Source organism: Aspergillus steynii (genome assembly GCF_002849105.1).
Source record: "Aspergillus steynii IBT 23096 chromosome Unknown P170scaffold_4, whole genome shotgun sequence".
In the NCBI taxonomy this organism is placed as follows: Eukaryota; Fungi; Ascomycota; class Eurotiomycetes; order Eurotiales; family Aspergillaceae; genus Aspergillus; species Aspergillus steynii.
Genome location: NW_020194401.1, coordinates 385,539 through 412,633, shown reverse-complemented (window position 1 = coordinate 412,633; position 27,095 = coordinate 385,539). Strand labels below are relative to the sequence as shown.

At 48.9% G+C, this 27,095-nt stretch overlaps 12 protein-coding genes and 1 non-coding gene across 13 annotated transcripts; 5 read left to right on the top strand and 8 right to left on the bottom strand.

Moving 5' to 3' along the window:
- Positions 1 to 2,541: 2,541 nt before the first annotated feature.
- On the top strand, positions 2,542 to 4,157 carry P170DRAFT_358228 (MFS transporter; the record flags this gene model as incomplete). Its single annotated transcript, XM_024844274.1, has 4 exons — positions 2,542 to 2,699; positions 2,764 to 3,784; positions 3,856 to 3,976; positions 4,027 to 4,157. The coding sequence occupies 4 exons, from the start codon at positions 2,542 to 2,544 to the stop codon at positions 4,155 to 4,157; spliced, it is 1,431 nt and encodes a 476-aa protein (XP_024704052.1).
- A 321-nt stretch (positions 4,158 to 4,478) lies between these two features.
- On the bottom strand, positions 4,479 to 6,023 carry P170DRAFT_446582 (sugar transporter; the record flags this gene model as incomplete). Its single annotated transcript, XM_024850812.1, has 3 exons — positions 4,479 to 4,520; positions 4,560 to 5,735; positions 5,802 to 6,023. The coding sequence occupies 3 exons, from the start codon at positions 6,021 to 6,023 to the stop codon at positions 4,479 to 4,481; spliced, it is 1,440 nt and encodes a 479-aa protein (XP_024704051.1).
- A 740-nt stretch (positions 6,024 to 6,763) lies between these two features.
- On the top strand, positions 6,764 to 9,310 carry P170DRAFT_475089 (glycoside hydrolase family 3 protein; the record flags this gene model as incomplete). The annotated part of the gene is made up of 1 exon (XM_024853220.1): positions 6,764 to 9,310. One exon carries the CDS (start codon positions 6,764 to 6,766, stop codon positions 9,308 to 9,310), a length of 2,547 nt encoding a protein of 848 aa, XP_024704050.1.
- Positions 9,311 to 9,582: 272 nt separating this feature from the next.
- P170DRAFT_446580 (uncharacterized protein) lies at positions 9,583 to 11,362 on the bottom strand (the record flags this gene model as incomplete). The annotated part of the gene is made up of 3 exons (XM_024850811.1): positions 9,583 to 10,843; positions 10,898 to 11,189; positions 11,326 to 11,362. 3 exons carry the CDS (start codon positions 11,360 to 11,362, stop codon positions 9,583 to 9,585), a joined length of 1,590 nt encoding a protein of 529 aa, XP_024704049.1.
- A 167-nt stretch (positions 11,363 to 11,529) lies between these two features.
- On the top strand, positions 11,530 to 11,943 carry P170DRAFT_167564 (uncharacterized protein). The gene is made up of 2 exons (XM_024842607.1): positions 11,530 to 11,679; positions 11,739 to 11,943. The coding sequence occupies exons 1-2, from the start codon at positions 11,572 to 11,574 to the stop codon at positions 11,892 to 11,894; spliced, it is 264 nt and encodes an 87-aa protein (XP_024704048.1). The 5' UTR covers positions 11,530 to 11,571; the 3' UTR covers positions 11,895 to 11,943.
- Positions 11,944 to 12,446: 503 nt separating this feature from the next.
- On the bottom strand, positions 12,447 to 13,154 carry P170DRAFT_475087 (uncharacterized protein; the record flags this gene model as incomplete). Its single annotated transcript, XM_024853219.1, has 1 exon — positions 12,447 to 13,154. The coding sequence occupies one exon, from the start codon at positions 13,152 to 13,154 to the stop codon at positions 12,447 to 12,449; it is 708 nt and encodes a 235-aa protein (XP_024704047.1).
- Positions 13,155 to 14,082: 928 nt separating this feature from the next.
- On the bottom strand, positions 14,083 to 15,152 carry P170DRAFT_358135 (RTA1 domain-containing protein; the record flags this gene model as incomplete). Its single annotated transcript, XM_024844262.1, has 4 exons — positions 14,083 to 14,194; positions 14,248 to 14,658; positions 14,734 to 14,794; positions 14,855 to 15,152. 4 exons carry the CDS (start codon positions 15,150 to 15,152, stop codon positions 14,083 to 14,085), a joined length of 882 nt encoding a protein of 293 aa, XP_024704046.1.
- Positions 15,153 to 16,123: 971 nt separating this feature from the next.
- Positions 16,124 to 17,017, bottom strand: P170DRAFT_425767 (uncharacterized protein; the record flags this gene model as incomplete). The annotated part of the gene is made up of 3 exons (XM_024847665.1): positions 16,124 to 16,280; positions 16,338 to 16,415; positions 16,485 to 17,017. The coding sequence occupies 3 exons, from the start codon at positions 17,015 to 17,017 to the stop codon at positions 16,124 to 16,126; spliced, it is 768 nt and encodes a 255-aa protein (XP_024704045.1).
- Positions 17,018 to 17,627: 610 nt separating this feature from the next.
- On the bottom strand, positions 17,628 to 17,699 carry P170DRAFT_t95. The gene has a single exon. It is a non-coding gene; the product is annotated as a tRNA-Gly (tRNA).
- A 990-nt stretch (positions 17,700 to 18,689) lies between these two features.
- On the top strand, positions 18,690 to 19,740 carry P170DRAFT_436481 (uncharacterized protein). Its single transcript, XM_024849166.1, has 2 exons — positions 18,690 to 19,405; positions 19,472 to 19,740. The coding sequence occupies exons 1-2, from the start codon at positions 18,908 to 18,910 to the stop codon at positions 19,586 to 19,588; spliced, it is 615 nt and encodes a 204-aa protein (XP_024704044.1). The 5' UTR covers positions 18,690 to 18,907; the 3' UTR covers positions 19,589 to 19,740.
- Positions 19,741 to 19,934: 194 nt separating this feature from the next.
- Positions 19,935 to 20,882, top strand: P170DRAFT_464388 (uncharacterized protein). The gene has a single exon (XM_024852240.1). It carries the CDS (start codon positions 20,002 to 20,004, stop codon positions 20,827 to 20,829), a length of 828 nt encoding a protein of 275 aa, XP_024704043.1. The 5' UTR covers positions 19,935 to 20,001; the 3' UTR covers positions 20,830 to 20,882.
- Positions 20,883 to 23,832: 2,950 nt separating this feature from the next.
- Positions 23,833 to 24,093, bottom strand: P170DRAFT_316769 (ankyrin repeat domain-containing protein; the record flags this gene model as incomplete). Its single annotated transcript, XM_024843287.1, has 1 exon — positions 23,833 to 24,093. A coding segment is annotated over one exon (261 nt), but the record flags the coding sequence as incomplete, so codon positions are not given.
- A 129-nt stretch (positions 24,094 to 24,222) lies between these two features.
- On the bottom strand, positions 24,223 to 27,063 carry P170DRAFT_494164 (ankyrin repeat domain-containing protein; the record flags this gene model as incomplete). The annotated part of the gene is made up of 4 exons (XM_024854064.1): positions 24,223 to 24,795; positions 24,853 to 25,254; positions 25,312 to 26,094; positions 26,845 to 27,063. Coding segments are annotated over 4 exons (1,977 nt in total), but the record flags the coding sequence as incomplete, so codon positions are not given.
- Between the last annotated feature and the right edge of the window lie 32 nt (positions 27,064 to 27,095).

The following is a 27,095-nucleotide window of genomic DNA, read 5'->3' as shown; positions in this document are numbered from 1 at the left end:
GTGTGCTGGAGATCGACCCAGTGTAGATCCGTATCAGCCATGTGTTGAGTGTCGATCAGCCTCAAAGTTCAGTCAAAACGGTCGGGTGCGGACTCGGACTCGGATTTTGAGAGGTTCGTATTGTTCCTAAGCGCCATTATGATTCTTGAATGGCTCTGGTCTAGCACATACGACCACAGGGTGAGGAGAACAGGGCTTCCCGTCCGCTCAGCCGTACTTAAGCCTCACGCCGGCCGGTTAGTAGTTGGGTGGGTGACCACCAGCGAATCCCGGCTGTTGTATGTTTTTGCTTTTTAATTACTACTTTTATCTTTGAATTCAGGGGTCATAAATACTTGCTGCACTGAGAAATGCGCCGATTGTAGGCAATCTGGACAATCCACGGACATGGCACCTGACCGAGTTGACTGCTCGCTGTGTGTAATAGATAGCGTGTGGACAAGAAACCAAGCCTCTTGGTACAGCCTGTTTGCTCTGTCTTCTGCAGAAAACCCGTTCTTACAAATGTGAGAAGCTGCTAAAGCGCTTGTTAACTCAGTATTGACCGTTGGCAATCCAATCGGCGAATGAGCTAGGCATTCGGCGAGCTACAGCGACTTCAACTTGCTCTCGGGCTTTGATGATCATGTCGTGAGAACCTATCAGACAATGCCACGAGCTACCTCTTTCATTATTTTAGAGCTCCGTTTGCCCTTTGGTAGCCGGTTAACTGATACAATTTCACCCGCACCCTGTCGATCAGACCCTAGGAGTCGCTCTAGTTCTGGCGGTCCTCGAATTTCTTAACAAAAAGGCAGTAGTAGACATTCTGTCAAAAGATACGATCTTTGGAATTTCCATGATACTCATGCTTTATTGTAATGGTTCACCTTCTTTATCTAGCAGCGCCCTCGCGACGTCTAACTCGCTATCGAGCGCACACAGTCACCCCACGGCGTAATCGCCATGCGTGAGGTGTCTAGGACACATGGCTTCACCCCAAGTAGCTCCATTAATACGGAGACGTATGTCTACTCTAGCTATTATCCGACACATGCTCCAACTCTTGGAGATGACAGGAGTTCTGCATTCTGCCAAGCACGACAAGGTCCGACCAGACCACATCAAGGCTACCATGCCTTATCTCGAACATTATAGCTAATCATACAAGGTACTCTAGAGATAGCTGAGATACCACCAGGAATATCCGCACTCTGCTCTTTCTGGTAGTCAAAATCTAAAATCGCGCTTTGCGTATCCAGAACTCAAGTATTTGTCTTCATCTAATAGCATTGGGGCCAGAATGCTTAAGATGAAACAAAAACACGCATTCCGCATCATCGCCATTCTATAGCAAGACTCCTAGAGAACAGTTCTTCGGGAGCAGTAGCGCGCGAATGAACAGTCATAAACATATGGGCTGGTAGTAAAAGGAGGTGACAAATAAATGCCAGAAGAAGCAGTTCTCTTTTTTTTCATACAGGATCATAAGATTCTAACACCTTCACTAAATATTTCCATGATTTCCATGATTTCCATGGGGGAAGGCCTTGTCTCCTGCTCTGGTGCCTAGGTTTCTCTAACATGGGCTTTCTTTTAATCCCAGGTATACCGATATTGTAGCAGCTGAAACTGTAGAAACAAGTCCAAAACCATTATAAAGGACGGTATTAGTGTATCAATAAAGATATACGCTTGCAGAGGATGCCGTTTTTAAGATATCATCTTTCTTTGGAGAGCTCCACGCGCTGCGTTGACTTAACAAGTCAAACTTTCAGTACATTCTAATTTGGAAAAAATAGTTCCAGCAACATGGCTAGGTCACACACACTGCACCCACTACATGAAATGAATCTACAAAAAGAAAAAAGAAAAACATACAACAGCCGGGATTCGCTGGTGGTCACCCACCCAACTACTAACCGGCCGGCGTGAGGCTTAAGTACGGCTGAGCGGACGGGAAGCCCTGTTCTCCTCACCCTGTGGTCGTATGTGCTTGAATAAATAAAATTACGGGTAATGTATGAACATAATTGTGGGGGAAACTGGCAATTAGAGCAAGTAAATGGAGGGAGGGTTCAAGGGAGAGGTGGCTGAAGCAGCCTTCAAATTAGGGCTGAAAGGTTCCGTGGTTTTCAGAAAACCAACGGACCGGGAAGCTTGAACATGGCAGCTTGTAAGCTTTTGGAATTCAAGAAATTGAAGTTCTAAAACAAGAAAGAAAAAGATTCTTAACCAACTGTTGATCCAGCACCTGCTGGTTAGCACTTTATATATCGATCTGTTCCGTAATATCCGCCCCGCATACCATAACATTCAATACTTCCATAAACAATCCGAATACTAGGACAGAATATGCTGCGTTCGAGCCTCTGTCTATTATTCCAGGCTCTGCTGTCGTACAAATCAGATCGAGATCAAGATGTTCGCCGATATAGTGGGGCTCCGGCCTTTTCTCAAGAACTCCTTTCCGAATATCCGTTTATCACTACTAAACTCCCAGGTATAAATATCTAGACCTTTAAGAATAAATGATGATTAAACATTTCGGTGAAATTAACCATGGAATCCTCAAGCCAGGACAGCATTGCGACCAAGGAGACGCCAATACCCTTGACGGAGCTACCGGCCTGGGAGAATGATCCAGCCAACGCGCAGAATTGGAGCGTGCCCAGAAAGATCTATAACACCGCCATACCGTCTATCCTGTGTTTTCTGATGTAAGTGGCTAGCCCTATCACTGAGTTGCTTGTAGGCGCAATTAAACAAGTCCATTCCCTATAGATCATTCGGGCTGGCCATCTACTCCCCGTCGCACGAGCATGTTCAAGTCGACTTTCATACTTCCGCTACCAAATCCCTCATGCCGTTCACCATGTACGTCTACGGCCTGGCGTTCGGGCCCATGGTCTCAGCTCCAATTAGCGAAACCTACGGTCGCCGCTTTATCTACCTCGTGATGACCCCCCTGTCCATGCTGTTCGTTCTCGGGGCCGGGTTTTCCACGAACTTGGCTAGCCTCGTGGTGTGTCGCCTGCTGGCCGGGATTTTTATCTCGGCACCGCTGGCTGTCGGGCCTGGGACGATCATGGACATGTGGGGTGGTCCAGCAGCTAGTAACGGCGTGATAATCCTCATGACTGTCGCGTTCGTGGGACCAGCCATTGGATCTCTGGTCGGCGGCTGGGTGGCGCAGTACAAAGACTGGCGCTGGTCGCAGTGGACAACGCTGTTCTTGGGGGCTGCCTGCTGGGCCTTCAGCATGGGCACGCAGGAGACGTACGCCCAGTCGATCATCCACCGTCGCGCTGTCAAACTAGGATTGCCGGATACTACGAGCCCCGTGCCCTCTGGTCTGGCCGGGATCCGGATAATGCTGACGGTCACCCTGGCGCGGCCGGTCTATATGCTCTTGACCGAGCCCATTGTAGCTCTGTGCTCTCTGTACTCATCGCTCAACTTTTCTGTTCTGTTTTGCTTCCTCGCCAGCATTCCCCTGGTTTTCACCAATGTTTACGATTTCACACCGGGTCAATGCGGGCTGGTTTTTGTCTCGCTGGCCCTGGGGTGCGTTGTCGGATGCATTGCCCTACTCGCGACGGACTACTATACCAGGGCCCGGCATCGACGGAATCATCCCGGAGGAAATCCTCCGCCCGAGCAGGTGTTGTGGCCCGCGATGCTAGCTAGTCCGCTGATGCCGGCTTCTTTGTTTTGGTTTGCCTGGACGTCAACTAGCCATGTGCACTGGATGAGTAGCATCGTCGCCATCGGGCTCTTTGGCTGCTCCGACATCATGATTTTTGTGCGCAACCAATGTCTTTATACTCATCCATGTTCCCGCGAGTTCATCAACTAACCGTCTATCTCGCGTAGGTGGCAACCGTCCTCTATATGACGCGAGTCTACGGGGCAAAGTCCGGAGCCTCCGCCATAGCAGCAAATGGTCTGCTGCGATACGGGGTCGGTGGTGCTTTCCCCCTATTTACTTTGGCTAGTATGCGTTCAGTACATTCGCGATGCTCTATGGTTACTAACTGTTATCAGTGTATCATAACCTTGGGTATAGCTGGGCATCGAGCTTACTGGGGTTTCTGGCTGTGGCTTTTATGCCGCTGCCCTGGCTGTTCTTTCGTTGGGGAAGTCGGATCCGGAAACATAGTGCTTATACTTCGTGATGAACATCGACCTATAGACGGAGCACGGACAGTTTCTAAGGGATACCGCTGTAGAATGGTTGGAAGCGCGACACTGTTTCATTTTATTACGCCTTTTGGGTGCAAAGTCTCAGTATAGGCTGCACATTTTGTCTAGTATGTTTAGGGATGTATATAGGGGTTATATATCGCACATTCATAATATTCTCCACTACAGGATGCCCACGGTGCAGATTCTAGATAACATACATTGCTTTCGACGCCACCAGGTCGACTAATGTACCTACAGGTTCCACAGATCCGAATATCCGCGGACGATAAAGAACAACCCATATACAGCCCTCAAGCGAACTCAATACGTTCGTCTTGCAGAGTTCCTGCTTTCTCTCCACTAAATACGCCACCCCCCTTGGTCTCCCTCACACAGCAATACCCACGGAATTCCCTGGACGGCACCTTCTCCGCAAACATCTCATCAATCTCCTCCAGCGACCGCCGCTTCATCTCAGGCACCACGAACCACACAAACCCCGTCGCAGCGACGGACAAGCCGCCGTAGATAAACGCCACACTGCCCTCGATCTCCGCCTGCGTATACGGGTTCACAAACACAATGACCAGACCAGTACCGTAAGCCGCAAGCCCAGCAAGGGCGACCATGGTCTCACGCACCCAGGAAGCAGGCGGGATCTCGGCAGTCAGGACCCAGGCCAGCGGGCCCCAGGTAGCCTGGAAGGTGAAGAACCAGAGCATCAGAAGCGCGACGGCTGCGACCTGCGTGCGGTACTCGCGGGGGGTGCCGTCGTTGGTCAGTCCGCCGATGCTGAGCATGCATGCTGCAAGCAGGGCGGCGGAGATGAGCAGCACGCGCCGTCGACCGAGTCGGTCGGCGACGATCACGCCGGCTAGGTTGCCTGCGATGCCGATCACGTAGACGACCACGGACATGAGGAGGACCTGGCGGAAGCCGATCCGCTGGAGGAAGACGGCCTGGTAGTTGGCTACGAAGGAGATGCCCTGGGCTTGTTGGAAGATCTGCGCGCCGACGCAGATGATGGTGCGGCGGCGGAGGATTGGGTCGGTGAGACAGGCAGACCAAGAGGAGGAGGAGGATTTGTGTTGCTGCTGCTCTTGCTGGGCCTGTAGAGCTAAGTCGTGGAGATGATCGAGCTCTGTCCGGGCAGCAGAGAGGGAGAGAGCACGGAGGCGAGCGAGACTGGCTGCTGCTTCGTCGAGTTTTCCGCGGTGCATCAGCCAGTAGGGCGACTCAGGAAGAAAGGGCAAACTGAGCCAGTTGAGGGCGGGGATAGCGATCTGTGCGACGACGACGCCGCGCCAGGCCCAATCGCCAGGGATATGGCGACAGAGGTAGACGACGAGAGCGGCAGCCAGGCCGCCGACCATGAGGAAGACGTTGTAGGAGCCAGCCATGAGGCCGCGCAGGGACTGGGGCGCGCACTCGCCCTGGTAGACAGGGATGACGTTGGAGGCGATGCCGCCGCCAAAGTAGACGACGACTTTGCCGACGAGAAACTGGGCGTAGCTCGTCTGGCAGGTTGACTCGATAATGACGCCGATACTGACCACAGCCGACTGAATCTAGAGGCTGTTTTTGCGGCCGAATCTTTCGTTCATGGGCGCGCCGCACAGCAACCCCAGGATGACCCCTGCATAGCCCAGCCCCGTACCGAGGGACTGCTGTCGCTCTGTGAGACCCCAGGTCTCCTCTGTGGGGTCCTGAGATCCGAACCGGCGGGCGAACTGCTGCGAGCTCATGATGCTCGCCCACCACGCTTGGTCGAACCCGAAGCCCGCAGAGGAGAGAGAGCCGAAGATGGCCACGGCCCAGATGATGGGCGGAAGGTTTCTGGCGCTAGGGGCTATCATGGTAATGAGGAAACGGAAATAAAGAGAATGAAAGACTGGAGAGAACAAAGTCCTGCCCATCTGTGGACGCTTTGCGCCTTTTCATATCTCCGTGGCATACGACTGTACCCCAGATTCATCTCAACCATCCGGGGATCAGAGAGATCTAGAGAGACTAGGTAGACCCCAGTTCCACCCGTTCACTACTTGGCATCTTAAGACATCCAATAATATGCTTTATAGCAGCAGAATTCCCTCGCGTCTATACGTATTTCGGGGCCATAGCGTCACATGAACTATAGAAGGCTCGTGAAGGAGTCCAATACTGGGCTTGTGTCGGGCTGGAGGCGAGCGAACACGAGGAAGGAAATGAGAAGCGAATCCTTCACGTCTATTACTCCCAGGACTCTCCGGATTACTAGATTTCTTGCTTGATTTTGGTGGGAGCCGAGTCGGCATCCCGCTGATTGCTTCGGCGGAATCTTTGGAGTCTCCACTATATCGCCGACTGGTGGGTACCATGACGGTGCTTACCCCAAGCATGCAGGCCTAGAGCAATCATAACCTGGAGAAGGGCATAAACTGCTCGAATTTTCTCCTTCTCTCCCCAAAATCGCACATTGGGGCCTATTTATTTGAGCAAAATTCAGTAAAAATTCTATCAGAACCCAATGTTACCTATACCATTTCTGCGAACCTGAAATCCAATACTCTCCCTTGAACTTGTCATTTTGGATCGTGATAGTACAATACCTCCAAATATGAGCCCGGAGACTTCCTCGCCCCTCGTCGACCATCTCCTTCAGTCCCTCACACTCGAGGAGAAGGTCGACCTCCTCGCCGGCAAAAATATGTGGGAAACCACAAACATCGACCGGCTGCACATCCCCAGCCTAAAGATGACCGACGGTCCAGCCGGCGCCCGAGGCTCCAAATGGACATACGGCTCTCTAACGACGTTCATTCCATGCGGTATTTCGCTCGCCGCAACCTTCGACCCTGCACTGGTGGAGAAAGTCGGCACTGTCCTCGGACAGGAAACATGGCGTAAGGGCTGCCGGGTCTTACTAGCACCAACCATGAACCTATCGCGCTCGCCGCTTGGAGGACGCAATTTCGAAGGCTACGGCGAGGACCCGTACCTTGTGGGCGCGATCGCGACAGCCATGATACGCGGGATCCAAAGCCAGGGGGTAGCCGCTTGCATGAAGCATTTCATTCTCAACGACACCGAGACGAGGCGGTTTAATGTCGATCAGACGATTGATGGGCGTACGCTGCGAGAGGTGTATATGAAGCCGTTTACCATGGCTGTGCGGGATGCGGACCCGTTGACAGCCATGGTTAGTTACCCCAAGATCAACGGGCTGCATGCCGATCTGAGTCCAGAGGTTTTGCCGCGTCTGCTGAGGGAGGAGTTGCGGTTTGATCGACTCGTTATGAGCGACTGGGGTGGGCTGAACAGCACCGTCGAGAGTTTGCTGGCTACCACAGACTTGGAGATGCCGGGGCCTCCGATATGTCGGGGGCAGCGTTTGTTGGATGCGATTCGGAACGGGGACATTAATGTGGCGGCACACGTTGACCCAAGTGTTCGGCGCATGTTGCAGCTTTTAGAGAAAACGGGATTTTTGGGAAACACTGAGCAAATAGTGGGATCGGAACAAACAACAAGCGATCCTAACTTCCATAAGATTGCCTGCGAGGCAGCACAGGGGGGTCTAGTGCTGCTGAAGAACGACGGCGTGCTTCCCCTTCGGCCCTCGACTCTCCAAAAAGTGGCAATCGTTGGGCCCAACGCACGTAAGCCCACGGCTGGTGGATCTGGCAGCGCCGCTGTGAATCCCTTCTACATCACTACCCCCGAAGAGTGTCTCCGGACTGCGTTGAAGGCTGCAAACCCGGACATCGAGGTCACATATTACCCCGGAATGCTAGACAGCTTGCGTGCACCTCTTCTAGGCGACTTGCTAACGGTCCCTGACGGGTCTCGCAACGGTCTCGAAGTGAATTTCTTCGCGGGCCATGCTTTCCATGGATCAGTGGTGGCGACTAGTCTGTGGGATGACTCCCTAGTCTATTTGTTCAGTGATGGCGACGTGCCGGCCTCGTTAGACGGTCGTCCATTCTGCTACCAGGCCTCGGGACTCATTAAACCGCAGGAGTCCGGACGTTACACGTTGAGCCTGGCGAACACCGGGCAAGCAAAACTATTCCTCAACGACGAGCTACTCATCGATAACAGTGAATGGACCCGCACGACGGGTGGTTTCCTAGGTTGCTCGAGCGAGGACCGAACCGCCAGCATTCAGCTAGAAGCAGGACGTGCCTACCGACTGCGCGTAGACAATATCGTCACACTGCCACTCGTGAAGGCATTCGATAACACACTGTTCCCGTGCGTGTCAGGTATGCGTATCGGCATGGCTCGAGATCTGGACGAGACAGCAATACTGCAACAAGCAGTCGCTTCAGCGCGCCAGGCCGACGTGGCGGTGGTCGTGGTGGGCCATAATAAGGACTCAGAGGGCGAGGGAGGCGACCGCGCACACATTCAGCTACCCGGTCGCACCGACGAGCTAGTGAGCGCTGTCTGTTCTGCAAACCCGAACACTATCGTCGTGGTGCAGTCGGCCAGTGCAGTAACCATGCCATGGGTCGACGCTGCGCCGGGCATAGTGATGGCGTGGTATCAGGGCCAGGAGAACGGGGAGGCCCTAGCACAGGCTCTTCTAGGTCACTGCAACTTCTCTGGAAAGCTGCCCATCACGTTCCCGCGGCGGCTAGAGGATCATGGCTCGCATGCTTGGTTCCCCGGTGAGGCGGCGCAGGACCGCAACACGCTCGGAGAAGGTGTGCTGGTTGGATATCGACATTTCGATGCGCGAGAGATTCGTCCACTCTGGCCGTTTGGGTTTGGACTTTCGTATACTCGGTTCGAGCTGGCTGACATTCGTGTCAGCGGGACCTTGAGCGCTGTCTCCCCGGAGTCGCGAGTTCTGGTCCATGTACGGGTGGTTAATGTTGGAGGATGCGACGGGCAGGAGGTGGTGCAGGTTTATGTGGCTCCATCAGCAAGGGTCGCGGAGATGGGTCTGGTACACTATCAAAAGACTCTGGCAGGGTTTGGCAAGATTGAAGTGGCTGCTGGAAAGGCGCGCGAAATGACCATCTCCATCTCAGGCTGGGAATTTTCTTGGTATGATGCGAAAGCTGGTCGGTGGCAACTGGATGCGGGCACATATAAGTGCTGGGTGGGCCGTAGTGTCTGTGAGATTGAGAAGGAATTAGAGATTGTTGTAGAGTAGTCACAATAAGAGAAGTAAAATGCACGATTGCTTATTCTATGAGATATAATCACAAAGAAAACAATAGATGCGAGAGATGCAGGTATAACTCGATCCTAGTAACAGCGATTATTTCTCTCATGTAGTAATGCCGAAAAGAATGAAATTCTCTGGAATGCTGACAGGCTTATATTCTGAAACGGCATGGTATTTCTTACTCAGGCTATTGCTCTCATCTTAAAAAGGACATAGGTTCGTGGTCCCGTTCTTACCATTCAAATGAGAAGAGCAAATCATAGAGATTGGCTAATCCGACGTTTTCTGCCTCGCTTTTCCAATTCAGGTGAGGAATGCATGTACAGTTCTTTCTCATTCAGGTACCGTGCAATCCAATGCCATAGGCGCTTATCTGCAAGGAAACCTTTGTTCAATTCTGCCATTACAGTGAGATGCCGTGACAAAGCCAGACGCTCTTGGCCAACGCATGAAAAATACCGCATTTCATTCTCGCTGGGCTCCTCTTCATCATACTCCAAAATCATTCGAGAGATCTGGTTGAACTCATCTCGATCTTTGAGTTGACGAAGATGAGAGTCGACTTCTGGGTCACCCAATAACCTCCTAAATCCAGAAAAGTAATCGTGGTCTTGGAGGGCATCAAGATTGACGAGGCGCAAGAATGCCCAGAGTATATTGCCATTTGAGAACTGGAGGTCTTTGTCACCATCAAATCCTTGAGCAGCATCGAATGCTCTAGCAAAGGGGGTTTCGAGGGGAGATTGTGGGCGATCGCGAGGATGTGGCAAGCCAGGGCAGATGAGAAGCATGGAAGGTGGGACAAATGATGCAAAGGCCCAGTCAATAATGCAAGTGATATTAAGCGCATCATCGACAAATATATTCTGGGTACTGAGATCTGGGTGGCACAATGGATAGCCCGTGCACTTGATTTGATGATCCCTCTCGACCAGGGAGGGCACTCTATCTTTTAGGGATATCCCCACCAACGCGTAGTCGAGACTGTTCTGCGTACTTTCGGCTTTGGACCCTACTGCGACATAGTCGTTCCATCGATCGGTTGCGGTTCGATATTCATTGAAGTTGTCGTATTCCTCCGGGACGGGCACCGGGCCATGGAATAGGTGATGGCCCATAGGAAGCTCTTTTACATGGGCGTTGAACGCGAGTATGAGAGCCGAATAAAAAGACTCGGGCTCAGTGAAGGGTCCTCGTGGAATGTCCTGCTCGTCAAACTCATCTCTTCCGTTCCACACAAGCGTGGGGTAAAGACATCTGCCTACAACGTAGGATTTGTCTTTCGGATAAAGAGAGCCGACTTTGTCCAGGCGCATATTAGACATACATGCATAGATCTTGCCTAGTTGTTCCATTATTTTTTGCTTTTGACATGAGGTCAATGTTGCTTGAGGATAGGCATTGCCGGTTTTCGGTGGTGGGATCATATCATCACTCCACTTATGAGTGCTAAGTGGTACGCCTGTAGCTTTGCTCATCAAGACATACGGAATGCCGACGGGATTCTGACGGGTCGGGCTGATATGATTAGTTGTGAAAGGCCACATACACCAGTGTATCGAAAGACCTTACCAGTAGGAATAAACTTCTGGGACGGGGATGCTCCCATTTTTTCCAAGATACTGGAGTGTTGCCACTTCACTCAACAGAACCTCACCAGCGATGCCTTCTTGAAGACCAAAAGCCTTCTGTGGCGAGCGGAATACCCATTCTACCCCGTCCTCGAATGCAATGAAGATAACCCAATTGAAACTACCACCCTTCGGGCGTTGAGATTCGTCACAGGTACAACCTTTCCCTCTAATACTCTGTGCGACGGACAAAAGAGCCGCAATATCGAATGATGCGTAGGTAAAGATACTCGCTTTTTGCTGCTTGTTGATAATTGTTACGAAAATCCTTTAAGACGCGTGCGCTCAAAGCTGAGTACCGGAGTCCTAGATCAGCTGGAAGAGTGAGCACGGGCTTCTAAAGCATCAAAGGGGAAAAACACTTCATACAACAACCAACGAAGCAGGCGTAGGAGTAATAAGCCATGCGAGCATTCCACAAAATATCATCAACGGTAAGGGGCGGACTAATCAATCAACCTACCATTCGGTGATAAATGCAATTTCTGTCACCTCGGCAACAACGCTTACTCTCATATAGCACAATATAAGATGCGGGTAGATTTCACAAATGTCTGGACTCTGTGTGATTTAGGAAAGACTCCCTGCCCAGCCGTTGAATTTTAAGCTTCAAAGATGCCACATCGCAAGCCAACCCCTGGCACACTGCGTCCTCTTACTCCGAGGCTGCATACGAAAAGGCTCACTAGCCTTATCTCGACACAGTATATTTTCTTGAAACCGGTATGCACTACGGGATTGAAGTCTAACAATGCTTACCAAACTGACTTCATCAGGTTTAGACATTCTTGAAGCTTTTTGGCTGGGCAAGTCTAATGAGAACGCTAAAGTTGTTTCAAGATGGGTTGGTGTACTCGGCAGGTCTATATTTGTTGATGCACATATCACTCTCGCCTACGAGTGTAAGTCACCCCGAGCTTCGCGCAATATTCATTTGAATCAATGTTACAGGCTTATGAAATATACAAGGAGTGGGACTGCCTTTTAGAGCTTTAATAATATCAAGTTTTGTTTATGAAACTTATGAGCACTATTAAAATAGATATAAATTAGGTATAATTTAATAAAAATACAAATAATCTATATTTAACTAGCTTGCCTTATTTTGTCCAAAATTATAGGTAAAACGATTAAAATAATCTATATAAAAATTACAAGATATGAAAAAGCTCTATATAAAAATAATACTGTAGAAAGGAATAAAAATAAAAATTAAAACAAAAAATCATAAAAAAAGTAATTTACATTTTGTTATCTAATCTAAATAAAAAAAGAATAAGAAAAAGTCTGCAGGCAGATCAGCCAAAGTTATAAAAAAAAATAGATCTTCTCACCGTTTAAACAAAGGACCGAAAAAGGACATCTTAAACCTACACAACAAAAGAAATAAATTGTTGAAAGATATTGGTCGTTAAAGTCTGGCAGGATAATCTCTGCCAGCAAAAAATCAAGCATCTAGCTAAGCTCAGGGCTGTATACAGAGTCCACAGCTACCTTTCTTGCTGCACATCATCAAAGACATAGCGCATGATGAGAGCTGCAACCCTACCTTCCTTAGCCAAATACGCGCTGATCGTTTGGATCTCATCGACATCATCCATTTGACATACGTTGACATCTACTGTGAAGCTGTCGTCGACTGTTCTGGCTTTCCGTTCAAGCAAGCCATTTCTGCGCACTTCCACAATGATGCCGTCACAGTCATATCGATCCATATCGAATGTGATGTCAGCTTTGTCCGCAAAGGCACTAAAACGCAGAACGACCTCCTTCGACGAGGGAATTTTTGACCCTTCCGTCACTTCAGTGATGAACTTATTCAATGTGCCCGTTCGCCATCCCATGGGCGGATTGGTTGCCAGGTTGGAGGAGCTGCTACGGGAGCTGGAACTGTAGTAACCATGATGGCTGGGAGGGAGGTCTTCGGGGATCTGTTCCCTGGGCTTGTCGGTGGGAATTGTCTCGGATTCTGCTTCCCCGTTGGGGGTCTCTTCGAAGCTCGTCCTACTGCCGTCCACGGCCCCGTAAATCGCTTGTTCCGCAAATGAAGTATCAGAGCTCTCACGATCAGCCATTAGCGCCACATCCGTCGTGATACTAGCTGATTCATCCTCGTTGGTGGTGGAAACTTCTGGGCGAGATTCCCAAGCAGCAAATGCTGCGTCAATCTCCTCACTGGCAGTCTGGCGGTTCGACATGTTGGATGATTCGAGGATGTTTCTGTGTTTTGTATAGACTCCCCTAGGATTGGTTCTTTTGCTCTCACTATTCTTGTGAAGGAGTGCTAGATATCTGAGAGATAAGGAGTGATTAAAAATTTTGGACCGAGATGCTGAAGTTGCTTGGTATTTATACAGAACGGGATATGAGGATCTGTGTTCGAAGACAAAGGATCAATATCCCGTACAAAGCGCCTATATATTGCCGCGGAATTAGTAGTTTTTAGTAACGATATAGCGGATGGTTCAACTAAAACCGCATATAATTGGACTGTGTCTAAAGAATTTCATTCATTCTTTATTAGGTCTCTTTATTTTTACGTTTGACTGTTTGAGAACAATGGTTTTGAAAAACACTTTTTACAAGAACTCACTTCTACGGGTTTCTTCCTTTACAGTCAGCCTGCGAGAGGCATCTTCTTTAAAAGTCAATATTCAGGAATTTATCTTGTAAGACATGCTACTCTGTAGTAGGAGGCTGATACGACACTGTGAGGGAGTATCCGCTTGTGTTGATGCTAGGATCTTCATTAGTCGAACAGCATCAGATAGAACCTTAGCTCTAAACATATAAGGAAAATGGAGGATCTTATCGATTAGATAAGAAATTGATAAGATGAGACAAGTAAAAATGTTAAATTCTACGCAGCTGATGAGCTAGGCCCAACTTATGTATTATCCATGGCTTCGAGGATGCTGATTTAGGAAAAGGCGAGCAAACCAAAAAAATAAAATAAAACACTTAGGCAAAATTACGGAGTAGAACCCACTAGACATGCAATCAATATGCAATAAGATGATCAATTACGTGGCATAATCTTTTTTCGGCAACAATATGATACATCCCATCCGGCCTCCCACAAATTTCTACATTCCCGGCTCACGCGAGCCCCAGCGTCCGCACATATCACTTTGTAATAAGCTCTTCTTCGTCAATCGACAGGAGTTCTTCTCTGCCATCGTTCAGCGCACTTCCTGGGTGGCCAAGATTGAGAAAAATCACAGCGCAACACATAACCCTATACCAACACTGTTAGCCAACGCCAGCATAACGGCGAAAACATCGACTCACGCAGACTCAAGCGCAACAAACAAAGGCTCATCTCTAAACAGCTCACTGAAGTATCCCGCATGCAATTCCACAACACGGTAACAGCAACGAAGCAAGACCAGCAACGTTGCCGTAAACAAACACGCCAGAAAGCCTTTGAGACATTGCAGCTTATGCCGACCGGGAGACCCCCAGCCAAGGTAAATATAGTCGCCGAACATAATACAGAATAGAGTAAGCGTGACAACCTGGAAGATTAGTCCTGCCATTGATATATTAACCCCGACTTGGATGTCGTTCTTTGTGTTCCCCACGCAGGAGAGCCCACCTCCGGTGGCTTGTAGGACCAGCGATACGATATCAGCGGGGATGAACATCCAGTAAAAGAGACGTGGGCTAAACCGAGAGACGGAGCGATCAGTGTAGTTGACGCTGGGTTGAAGGACGGGTTAGTTTGGTTGTTGTTTAGCAGGAAGAGGGGTGGTGGCAGTCAACAGGGACCCTTACACCTGGGACAAGACAACATAAATAGCAGAGCAGTAAAACACGGGGGCTACAGTGATACAAACTGCGAGTAGCAAGATCAGCATGTCTACAGACTCTCCCAAGATATCGCTGTGGCACTTACCGATTTGCATCAGAAACCCACTGAAGATAAAAGGGTTTCCATGTAACAGAACACGGCCGACGTAGCCAGCAATTTCTAGAATGCAGCCACAAACCATATTAACCATAAAGCCCCATGAGCCGGTCCTGATCCCTTGGAAAATATGAACAAGCATGGCCAAGGCAAAGACCACAATGAAGATGACGTTGGCCGGAACGGATGGCCTATATTGAAGGATGCTCGCTTCAATGGGACAAGTGTCCAGTGTGCAGTTAGCATTAGGTCCAAAACTGACGAGGCCATGAGGAAGTTGTGACATTCTGCCTGCGTCACGTCGACTGGTTGTTTGAATTTCTCGAAGTCCTGGCGTTTTGCGATTGAATCGGAGGGAAATCATCGCCTTAAACTGCTGAGATTCCCCACAGGTTAGGGGCGCAGCTAGAAAAATCTCCCATGGTGGACTCATCCAAAACCTACATCTCTTTTTGGCTGTTTTGAAACTTGAAACCACGAAGTTGCTCAGGGAGAAAATAATGGATCATTTTGATACGGCAATTTATTACAGTTGTTATGACACACGGAGACTACCAATTTACCATAGCTAGCTCCGGTAACCAAGATATTGACGGGTTTATTGCACTATTTATGTGCCCTCATCCTTAGTTTCCCTGATAATTCCAATAGAGATGTAAGGTTAAATAAGCGCAGATCCGATCGGCGACGATACATAACGCATTGGTTTATTCATGTATGATGCTCTTACTACTTCATACATGAGTAGCTATGGAGTGTAGATCATGCAGCAAGTAAAACAGGTACAACAAGACATTTCTCAATCAAGATATCTCGCAAATTTATGCATTCTTCAAAAAACACAATAATCTTATTAGACAAATATGAGCAACAAAAGGGAAAAGGAAGACGAAAAGCAACTTATGATGAACCATCAGCCCTTTTCAAACAGCAATAGAGCTCACTATTCCATGTCGCTCTGTTACCCGTTACACCAAAGGCACTCTTTGCCCGAGGTGCAGCCTCCGCCTTACTACTGGCAGCAAGACTGATGCAGAGTAGGACTCTTACCACTGCAATAAAGATGGCTAATCTCATAGTCCTTAGCTCATGGTGGCAGGGCTTTTCCGTGAGTCCTTGAGTTCTGCCAATGAAATCCTGCGTTTGATGAACAGTGTCATTTATGGTAATATCAAATCGATCCAAAAATTAATTTGAGACTAGCGCCTTGCTATGCAGAGCCTGTAAGCATACGTATTGAAATTGATGGTGTTATTCTCAGGGTTCCGATCCCTTTGTTGCTTCAGGAACACAACCCATCTCCCTCCATTTCCCGTCTTCCGGAGGAATCGCCAGTCCCCACGCTGCGTGAATCTTCTCCTCCCAAGTATTATCTGCAGAAGCTGGAACCATGAAGCCAAATCCGATGATGTAACTGAATACGGGTTAGTGAAACAGTGGTACTCTCTTGTTGGGGACAATAGACACTCACATTTTGTCGTACGCCCAATCCCAAAGCAAATGGCTCGGACCGCAGTGTAAAGGCTTCAACCCAAGACCATAAAGCTCTCTATGAAAAGCCAGAAATACGTCAGCTGTCTTGACGGACTACGTGAAAAGCACTGAGATCAAGACTCACTTATATGCAGGTGTAAAGGCTTCCCGAATGGCATCACGCTCTGCCTTGTCGAACGACCAAAACCTCTTCTCATTCAGACGAATACCGGGAAGCATCTCCCACAACAGATAAGACATGTAACCTCCTGGAACCAAGCCGAGAATATCTTGTTTTATTTCTTTCATGCCCAAACATCGTGGGAGGTGCTTTGCGCGCTTGTTGTGGAACAGGGCCATGGCTTCGATATCATCGTGGGTGCGGGTTCCTGCCTGCGCTGACCGTACGAAATCAGGCTCATCTTCTGTGCCTCGGTGTGGGATTTGCATGTATACTCTCAGGAAAGCTTGTTGAGATGGGTTTCGCGCGTTTCGACAGAGGAATGTGGCCCTAGAATAGGATAGTTTGGGTTCGGTATCGTGCTCCTCATGTTCCACGATCTGTTGGTGAGGATACTCAGATATGAGTTGCGTGATCGTCCATCTAGATCGAAATGGGATTTTGAAATCGACATACTCATGGACCCAGCTATCGGTGAAAAAGGTCCCATGAGCCATGTTGGAGATGGTAGAATGGAATGATGCTGTTGAGGTGGGAAAATAGAGAATGCTGAGGGGATAATAAAGCGAAGGAATAAAGTGAATGATAGAAAGTGGTCAGAGAAGACAAAGTCAATAAATGGTCATATGTCATAGTGAGAGTAGAGCAACATTCACCGTGCTGCATAACTTGGCTATGCTATGTCTGCTTACTACTCCTTGTGTCATCACACTCTTTTCCTTGATCTGATCCGATCTGCTTTTTCCCTCCTAAGACGTTCTCCGGGCTCTACAACTCCTAATGCGAACACACCATCGCTGAGATGATTCACCCAGAATCTTAGGCCAACTTGACTGCGGATTTGATATTGCCAATGAGGCTTGCGCAAAGTAGAGGCGCAAAATGCAGATACCCTTAAGAATTGGCACATATATCGACATATTACTTGAGATGGATTCTGTTAGTTGGGGTCAATTTGAATTTCTTTTAAAAGTGAGCAAGTTGCTTTTGCATGTGAGATATGAGCATCGCATGGTAGATAATATGTAAAAAAAAAAAAATAAATAAATAAATTAAAATAGATCGGTGCCTAAAAAGAAGCGAGCAAAAAAAGAAATGAAGAGATGATGCGTCGGCCGGGAGTCGAACCCGGGTCCCTTGCTTGGAAGGCAAGGATGATAACCGTTACACTACCAACGCGGTAGTTATTACTAAGACCTGGATTTACTGACACTGAAGCCCAGAGTCTGTAACAATAAAGAGACAAGAAGTGGTGATGGTTCATAGCCCCCAAATAAGCACTTTTAGCAAAGTCTTGAGCTTTTATAGTTATTTTTTGAGGGCTTAACATATTCGTCCTTTGGTTGTGCCTAAATAGGAGTTGAAATAATGTAAATTCGCAGTTCCTCTGTTTTTCCTGTTGGCGGTTGGCCGTAGACGTCAATTCAAATATATTTCGCTTGATATTATGGTATCAGAAGGATAAGAAATACAATGGGTGTAGCCTTCATCTCCTTTTCTTCCTATTTAAGCAGCACGATACTTATCATGAAGTATGATATTGTAAATTGTCTCGAGCTCACTCTTCTTCATCTAACTATTCGCATCTGGCTTGGTAATAATTACGTGTGGACGCAATCAGCAGACCCCCTTCCTCGTGCAGTCAACAGGGGTAAAAAGGCAGAATACAACGATCAAATCATGAGATATAGACAGTCGATTAATGGATTATTGCTCTTCCTGGGTAGTTATGTGGGTGTGCTTTTGATCTGAAGCCGCGTGAAGAGAGCGGCGCATTTGTCCCGGATAGGAAAAGATGAGCTCCAACTTCATTCTTCGTATACGAGGTCAAAAGGGGCTACGGCAGCCACAACCTCCCCCGTCAGATAAGATAAGCCAATCGAGGAGTCAATCCACGACTCAAAGTGGGAATTGCGGAAGTTGGTGAATTAGAATATGGTCCGATCACCACATATCATCATTACTCGCCGAGAGATCATCGGTGTTCCCACTGCCAATATCCCCCAGCCATTCCGTAAAGTGAAACGATTGGCGAAGGCTGAGTCGAGTGATCTGAATCCTTTGAAAAGGCGAGAATGACGTGGGGGCTTAGACAGGATGCGCCCGATGGCCCGCCGCCCTCGTATTTAAAGCCTTGCCAACCTGGCACTAATTTGGCGCTAGAACTTTCCAACATCGTGCGGATTGATCGCGTTTACGCTGCAGTATAAAAGCAGACGGATTTCCCAGGACTTTTCCCAGCAAGCAATTGAGCCTATCTGGACTTTCCAAACCCCTCGAGCTTGACTGGTAGATCATCCGACACCATGCCGTCAGATTCACCACTTGCAATGCTTAAACAGCCTCTCTCTATCCGACCAGACCATGTAGCCTCACGTCCCACTTCCATGGTCGTCAAACAACACACCAAAACCTGGACTGGTGGCGACTTCACCATATCCACTCGATCGGAAGAAGATAGTTCTGTTTTGGAAACGCTATTCACCGTGGATGGGGAGGTCGCATCCTTTTCTCAGCGACGACACGTTCGCGACGCATCGGGTCTTCCTATTTTCGAGATTCGTCGCAAACGAGCCGGAGTGACTTGGTTCGTACATCTTCCAGGGGACAGCGACAGCGAAGACGCCAAGCCCCTCGCCACTATCGCACCGAGATTACACCCGCTCAAGGACAAGTTCGACGTGCATTTCAAGAATGCCAGCGCGAACGGCGAGGACACGGTGCTCGAGGTCCGCGGGCAGGACATCTGGAAGTACAGAACGAATGTCTATCATAACGGGACATTGGTGATGGTGGCCAAGTTGACCGATATGGTGTCCGTGTATTTGCCGATCAAGCGGCCGAAATGGGACTTGGAGGTCGCAGAGGGATTTGATCTGTCTCTGGTAAGTACTGGCTTGACCCTGATGCCTTCAAAGTATCGGAGAATGATGTCTGACTTGGTTTATTAGGCATCTACAATCGGAATCATCTTAGCAGCCCTGCTATATCAGAGCATGATGCACTCGAGAAGTGCCCCGAGTCCTGGTGGCAATGATCCCGGCGAGGGGAGCAGTGGAAAGCAGTGATTTTGCGTACTTCCAGTTGTCTGCTGCAGGTGTCAGCAGAAATTCCTTGGATTCTTTCTAATGTTTATGTTATTACCCACTTTTCTTTTCAATCCAAACGATGAAGCTTTTTTTCCGGAGCATATTTTTAATTTAGTATGGTAATAGCGCCACAAAAAAAGTCTAATATAGTGAGCTGCTTCGAAAGTTGAAGAAGACTTTTGATGACGAGAAAGCACGATGGCCACTTCAGAGCAGGAGTCCACTGCACGTGGGGGCACGTGGGGATTGTGCTGCTTTCTATCTTTCTTCAGCCCCGCCCCTCCATCTTCTTCAATTCCCCATCTTTTCTTTTCTTTGTTTGTGCGAGACCCTCGGAAGAAAAAAGCACGCAAATCATCAAAAAGCAATTTCTATCATCAACCCCCGGCAACATGGCAAGTGAATATGAGTTCGAAATCGGTCTGGATGAAGGGGGAGAGGAGAGTGGCTATCATATGTTCAATGCCCCCGGCCAGGAACAGCGAGCTCATCTCATCAACCAGACGTACCCGCGCGATCGCATTGTGAAAGGAGACTTGGAACAAGTCATCCATGGCCACCTGACTCCGGACGGAGATGAGGCTACTCTTATCGTGGCAAAGTTCAGTTTCCTGGGCCAAACGCCTGACCGCCGTTTCAAATACGCCAGGATCACTTGGGACTTTTCGTACGAGGGCTCTCTCAATAGTCCCGAGGTGCTGGATATCTCTCTGGATGGGCAGTTCATCATGAACAAATCGACCTTCTCGTCAAACAATGGGTACAATGCTGATCTCGGGGTTCAAGGGGGAGTTGGGGTCACCGGCAGCGTTGGGGCTGGATGGACTCGGTCGCTCGAAGTGACCGTGAACGACCACGTTTCGATTTATGGAACAAGCCGTTATCGGGACCAAAAGGTCGGCGAACCCGACAGCGCGAGATGGGTACTAGAAGAAAACGCCAGCCAGAAAAGCGGTATCCCGGGGCTCATTAGAACTGCGGTCCTGTTGCGACGTCAACCAGGCAAATTGTTTCTCGGTGACATTGAGATCCAAGCAAAGATTGGATTCGGAAACAACGTGATGTCGTGGTTCGGACGAAAACAAGGTGTTCATCCAGTGGTGTTTAATCCCGCTCTACCGCCAACTACGAAGGTTTACGACCCGTCTAACCTGGAATCTGTTGTCCTGGATGATATCCAGTCGGTTGTACATAACAAAGTGCTCCCTACAACGGAGTAGGCAGTTCTGTTCAAATTCGCCATCTGGCTACCTGGGCACGAGCATAACATGAGCTGATATACCCTATTGTTCTTCCTGCCGCCAGCCAAATTCATCCAGGCCTTTGTATTTAAAGTCATCCTGACCAAAATTGGTGGTGAGCTCACATCCATTTTCGCCAAACCCGAGAAGGGGATATAACATCTCCCGAGTTTCCCAATTTCTTTTTCCTGAAATGGAAGAAGCGTTCTGTCAGCATACCATCATTATTCACGAAAATGACCTCGAATCTCACATACCAACAAGAGTGCCGTTGTGGGTGAAAAATACCCACTGCTCGTGGAAGTCAAACCCGCATCCTGCAACATCACCAGGAAAATATTCAGGCCCAAAAGTCTGGCCTTGGCCGTTTCCTTCATATAGACACCCATCATCGGCGTGATACCCCAATGAACCCGCCTCCCAGCCAGGCATACCCTCGTGCGGGGAGCTTTCGGTACAGAGTCCGAGACCCATTGTCCTGTGCAATGTGACATTTTATTAGTCGCCCAAATCATAGAACAGGTGAAAAGTCAACCCGGTGAGATACCTTTCTGTTGGTAGCTGACGGATCTGTAGTTCATAATAGAGAACACCATTTTTCGGTGGAATTGGGTGCTCTGTCCGTATGTGAACATACTCGGAGAGATGGTCATCAATTGCGGAGTCTTTTCGTTACAGTAGTCAGCCGCGATCAACTTGGTTGGGGCATGTCGACATACCAATTATCACTTTGCGACCGTCATCCATTACCAAAACCGCCTTTGGCTGAGAGTCCCTGGCCCACCCAGTGAGAGATTCAGGCTCTGGCTTTTCTGGAGGAAGGTAGCTATCTGCAAGCAGCGAGACAATCTCCACGTGTCCGCGAGCGTCGGCGTAGTGAGCTGCTTTCCATTTATGCTTATCGCGAATGTTCCACGGAGAGTTTTTCTCTACCAGGCAGCGGACTACTTCTTCATGCCCATTGGCAGCTGCCAAATGCAAGGCAGTCATCCCTTGATGATCTTGAGCGGCCGAGTCTGCACTCAAGTCGCTCAAAGTTCTCACAGCGTCGACATGGCCTCGGGACGCGGCCCAATGCAATGCAGTCCATCCCTTCGCATCGCTCGCCTTGATATGAGATTTGTCGAGGTGCAGCAACTCCACTTGCCCAATCATTGCTTCAAGATGTAGAGCTGTCCATCCTTGTTCTCCATCTATCTTGTTGATCCCATGATTTACCAATGTCACCAAAAGAGCGGCATCGTCAACCTCAAGAGCCTTGTGAATTGCCGTTTGACCCTTGCTGTCACTTTGAAAGGGGCTGCAGCCGTGGCATAGCATGGCATCAACCATTAAGTGGTCCTTCTCACGCACGCATTTTGCCAATAATCCAGGAGGCACCGATGCCCCTCGGTGCAGCGCAAGGTCTACGACCTCCCTCTTGCCGCTCCGAGTTGCAAATTCAAGCATAGTGATCCCGAGATCTGCTTTTGCATCCACATCTGCACCATGGTTGAACAGCAAGGTAGCTGCCTCTAGATGGCCATTGCTTAATGCCAGCATCGCCGGCGTGTAACCGTCCTTATCCTTAGCGTCAGGGTTGGCATTTCGATGAAGCAGAGATTCGAGAATTTCAGTCATTCCGTGCTCCGCAGCCACAGCCAGCGGGGTTTGAAAATAAAGCCCGCCTCTTACTTCAGTATCGACTGTTGGGTACTCTAAAATCCGCTGCACGCCCTCAACAAACCCCGCCAGTGTCATTTCGACAAGGGCTTTGCTGTATTCCTCAATCGGAGGCGAGCTCTGGTCCAGTGGCTCCAGAAGTTGCATTGCAATCGTGAACTTTTTCAATCCAAGTGCCAGACTCAGCGGAGTTTTGCCATCCTGATTCATAGCAAAAGAACTCCACCCTGCCCGCATCAGAAGAGCGACCACATCCTGTTCGCAACCCGCTCTCACAGCTTCACAGATGAAGCTCGGATATTCTGCCACAATTGTTTCAATATTGCGATATACAGAAATAATCTTGTCGACCACATTCGAATCCATACCGCCCGACACCGCGCAGAATAAGGGTATCTGACCTCGGGCGGTCACCGCGCTTAGATCTGCTCCTCCGTCCAATAGAGACATAGACACTTCGGTATGACCTCTAAGCAGAGCTAAGTGCAAGGCTGTCTGATTCATTCTGTCTTTCAGCTCAAGGTTGCCCTGGTGCTTTATCAAAATGTTCGACACTGCAGGATGCCCAAATTTAGCAGCTATATGTAGTGCTGACTCCCCGGAGCGTTGGTTGAGCGTGTTTGCATTGACCCCGGCGCTCAATAACAACTGGGCCAATTCCCCATGACCATACTCTGCACATACATGAAGGGGAACTCTACCATGAGTGTCCGAGACGCCAGTGCTAGATCCGGCATCAATTAGGTGCATGAGTAGGAGCGAGTTACCTGCCTCACAGGCCATATGGATGGGTAATCGCCCGTGATTGTCAGAAACATTCGGATTGCTCCCATTTTCCAGCAGCAGCTTTGTCGCCGCTCGATGTCCCCCTTTAGCAGCAAAGTGCATGGGTGTACTTCCAAAACAGTTTCCCATGTTGAGATCGATACTGGATTTGAGAAGCTCCTGCATGATGCCGACATATCCCCTCCTGGCAGCTGAATGTAGGGGGCTTGGCTCCTTCTCATGGTCTCGAACAGGGGTTTCAGAGTCCTCCATCTCTTCCTCCTCGTCAGTCTCTTTCTCCTCGTCGCTCTCTTCTCTAATTCTCAATTCGTCTCCAGTGTTGTATGTTCCCTTTCCATTGCCTCTCGCGCGGCCCTCTGTATTCACATGATCGGCTTCAAAGCGATTCGCGCCACTAGCTGTCTCTGATGAATCAACACTCAATCCATCTGACAGCTCTGAGCTATTTGCATAATGGTCAGGGAGTACCTCACTGCCATCCAAGCTAAGTCCACTTGGTATCCTGGTATGGCTAGTGTGCCCCCGTTGCCAATTAAGGAGCTTTCTGACCAAATCGAGATGGCCTCCTCGAACGGCTAGATGCAGAGGATCAAACTGCTCATCATTACGAACGTTTTTCGACGCCCCCATTCCCAAGAGCTGCATCACTATATGAACATTGCCATTTTGAGCTGCCAAATGGATTGGCTTCTCTCCCTTCTCATTGATAAGCTCGATATCCACCGAGGATTTTGTGGTCAGCTCATCAAACACGTCTGAGTTGCCCTGTATGCATGCGATATGGAGTGGGGTATTTCCATTGCAGTCCTTCACGTTGGGACTGATATCGGACATCAGACTTTTTACTAGACACGCTTGGTTGGCTGTCACAGCACTGTGCAAACATGTAACGCCATCGTCATTCGAGCCTTTGACACCTATATCTTTGGACACTAGGAATTCAAAGACTTCCAAGTCACCTGCCTTGGCAGCTGCATTGAGTATCATCGTGCCAGTCTCATCAGACAACGGACGACTCCGCACATTGAGCAAATGTTCAATCATATGAAGGTGACCGCCGTTAACAGACTCAATGATAACAGAGGTGTCGTTATCGAGCAAGGATGCTTTGTCTGGAAGAAGCTCCAAAATAATATCTATGACTTCCCGGTGACCATGGAATGCGGCTTTCCTGACACATTTGCTGAGCAGAGTATCGGAAGACCCATTCTCTCTTTGAAACGCATCTCTAAAGAGATTCAAGTCACCTATGCCGGCCGTCAGAAGTAATGCCTTTTCGGTTGAAGCGGTAAACTGCAATAGCTGGCGGGCCACGTGGAGTTGGCGAAATTGCAAAGCGGCCTCAAATGCTGTCGCCCTGTCAGGTACCGAGGCCTCGCCTCCATCCTGCAGTAACAGATCTCTCACGACCTCCGGAAGGCCATACTGAGCGGCCAGATTGAGTGGTGTTGACTGGGCCTCGTTACATCGATCCATGTTGTGATTTGTCCACCACCGCTGCGCCCATAGATCACACGATTGACCAGAGTCGAAAAAGTCGAGCACGTCTTGGACGAGTATTGACTTGTCTTCAGCTTCATTGTAATGGTACGGCCAGTACATCGCCGCATAGCTCTCAAAGCTGCGACCCTGTGAACCCCGAAACAGTCGATCTTCAATTGTTGATTGTTCCAGGTCTGATGCGGATATTTTCAAGTACTGAAGGCAGCGGCGAGCGATACCGGAATGGGTTAAGATGGCCACTTCTGGGAAGGCACCAAGCGCGTTTACCCTGTCGGTCAGGTGTGTTTTAGCAAATTTCGCAACTGACGAATCCGCAAAATGCACCTTTCCCTCGCGCATCTCAATCAACAGGCCCAGAGCGTGTGATAATTCCACTTCAACCTCCGAGGGAAGAAATGGAATAGCTTGGCTCCTGTCAACTGTAGTGTTTGGTATATTGAGTGCGACTGTCAGCTCATCTAGGGTCAAAGACCGATAACTGTGGGTAATCCACGAGAAAGCAGTCAATACCCATGGCTTAAGACCCTCAAGACGGCCAATTGATTGCGCATATAGGTCATGCAACGGTATTTCTAAGATAGGTTGAGCGCTTTCCAAGGTATTCCCCGCGAGTGGATTTGCAAGCAGCGCTTTTAACCGAATTCGGGCTTCTGCAGGTGATTCAAGACACTTAAGCGTATCAATTATCTTTCTGCCAACGCACATGTGACTATGGTATCGATTCAAGACCTCTTGGACTTGAACGCCAGTTTTACTCTGGTGATCAAGGTTCAAGATAAACTCGTTCCAATATGATGACAGAGTTGGCGATAGGGAACTAGTAACTAGAACCTTGCAGCGAGCATGAGCTCCTTTTGCCAATTTTGTGAGATCTTCAAGGCACTGGAGGACATTGTCTTCACATTGATCAATGCCATCAACAATCACTGTGATTGCGGGAAGGTTGGGAGAGGAAAGTAAGGCACGGATAACTATCAACAGCTCATTCACAGAAAGAACTGGTCGCGATGAGATCCAATCCGCATGACGCTGGATTGATTTGAAAGCGCTAGGGAATTTGGACAAAGCTCGGAATATCAGCGCGCATAGAAAGGTAGCGCTAGATCGCCGTGGATGGTCAACGCCATGAAATGAGAAGAAGATTGTCAATACCCCGTCATTAGCATTCGACCATTCGGCGGATATAGTTCGGGCAATCGATGATTGATCGTTTCCATCTGGACCGTGGAGATACAGAATCGCGTTATCGTCTTCGCTCTGTGCCCACGCCGAATAGACGCTATTGGACTTCAGCTCGGGGTACTTCAGAGACCATGGTTCTGTCTCTATTTTATGTTGAAAATGCGACACCGAAAATTTGGAAAGTATCGAGCAGTAGCTCTGACTTCTGGGAGTGGCATCTAATCATGTCAGTGATCATCAGGCAATGTCAAAATAATCTACTATGTCAAGTTCATACCGGATATTCGCGTGTCTGTGGCCTGTCTTAAAGCATCTGACAGCGCTTGCCACAGATCCGAAGCCGATTTCGAGCATGGGTCTTGCGCCACGACCGTCTTATACTTTGGCGACAACTCAGAAAATTGTTCGTCTATCTCTCTGACTGCCGTGAACAGATGTCCTATCATACCACTGCCCCAGTTACACTGCTCGTTCAAACGCAGGGCAGTGTCCAGGCTCAGCGCCTCCGAGGACCGTTCGCTGCATGTTTGGTCCCTGGGCGTAACAAATCCCTAGGCATTGCCTGTTAGTCTTATGAACAAACTGCTCGAGGCCGAAGGACCATTGTGGATTGCTCAGTCTTCCTTACCAGATGGGATATCTTTCGTCGAACATTTACGTGCTCATATTCTCGATCGGCAATTGCTAGTGCCTGATTGACAATGTCAACTCCATGTTGAGTTTCATGGCAATTAGCACTTACCTGTTTCACAATAAAAGCTCCCACCCCAATTCCAAATATTACGATCTCAGAATCGCGCTTCAGCTCTGTTAGTTCCGCCTGATGTTGGTCTTGACCGCAAAACATACATTGCGTTCGACTCGTTCATGCTCTATTATTACCAACAACTCTTTCGCTTGCGCTTGGAAAGATCTCCGAGTAGCGAACCCATTTGCGACCGGTTCAACAATGGGCCTCACACTCAGAATACCCACCTGATGGAAGTCTGCTCTGAGGATCTCCTCGAATGATGGTTCCTTGTTGGCGATTTCTGAGGGAGGTTCGAACTCTGGCTCATCGAAGTCATGGACAATCACAATGCTACAACTTTTAGCGTTGGATCTATCGGCTT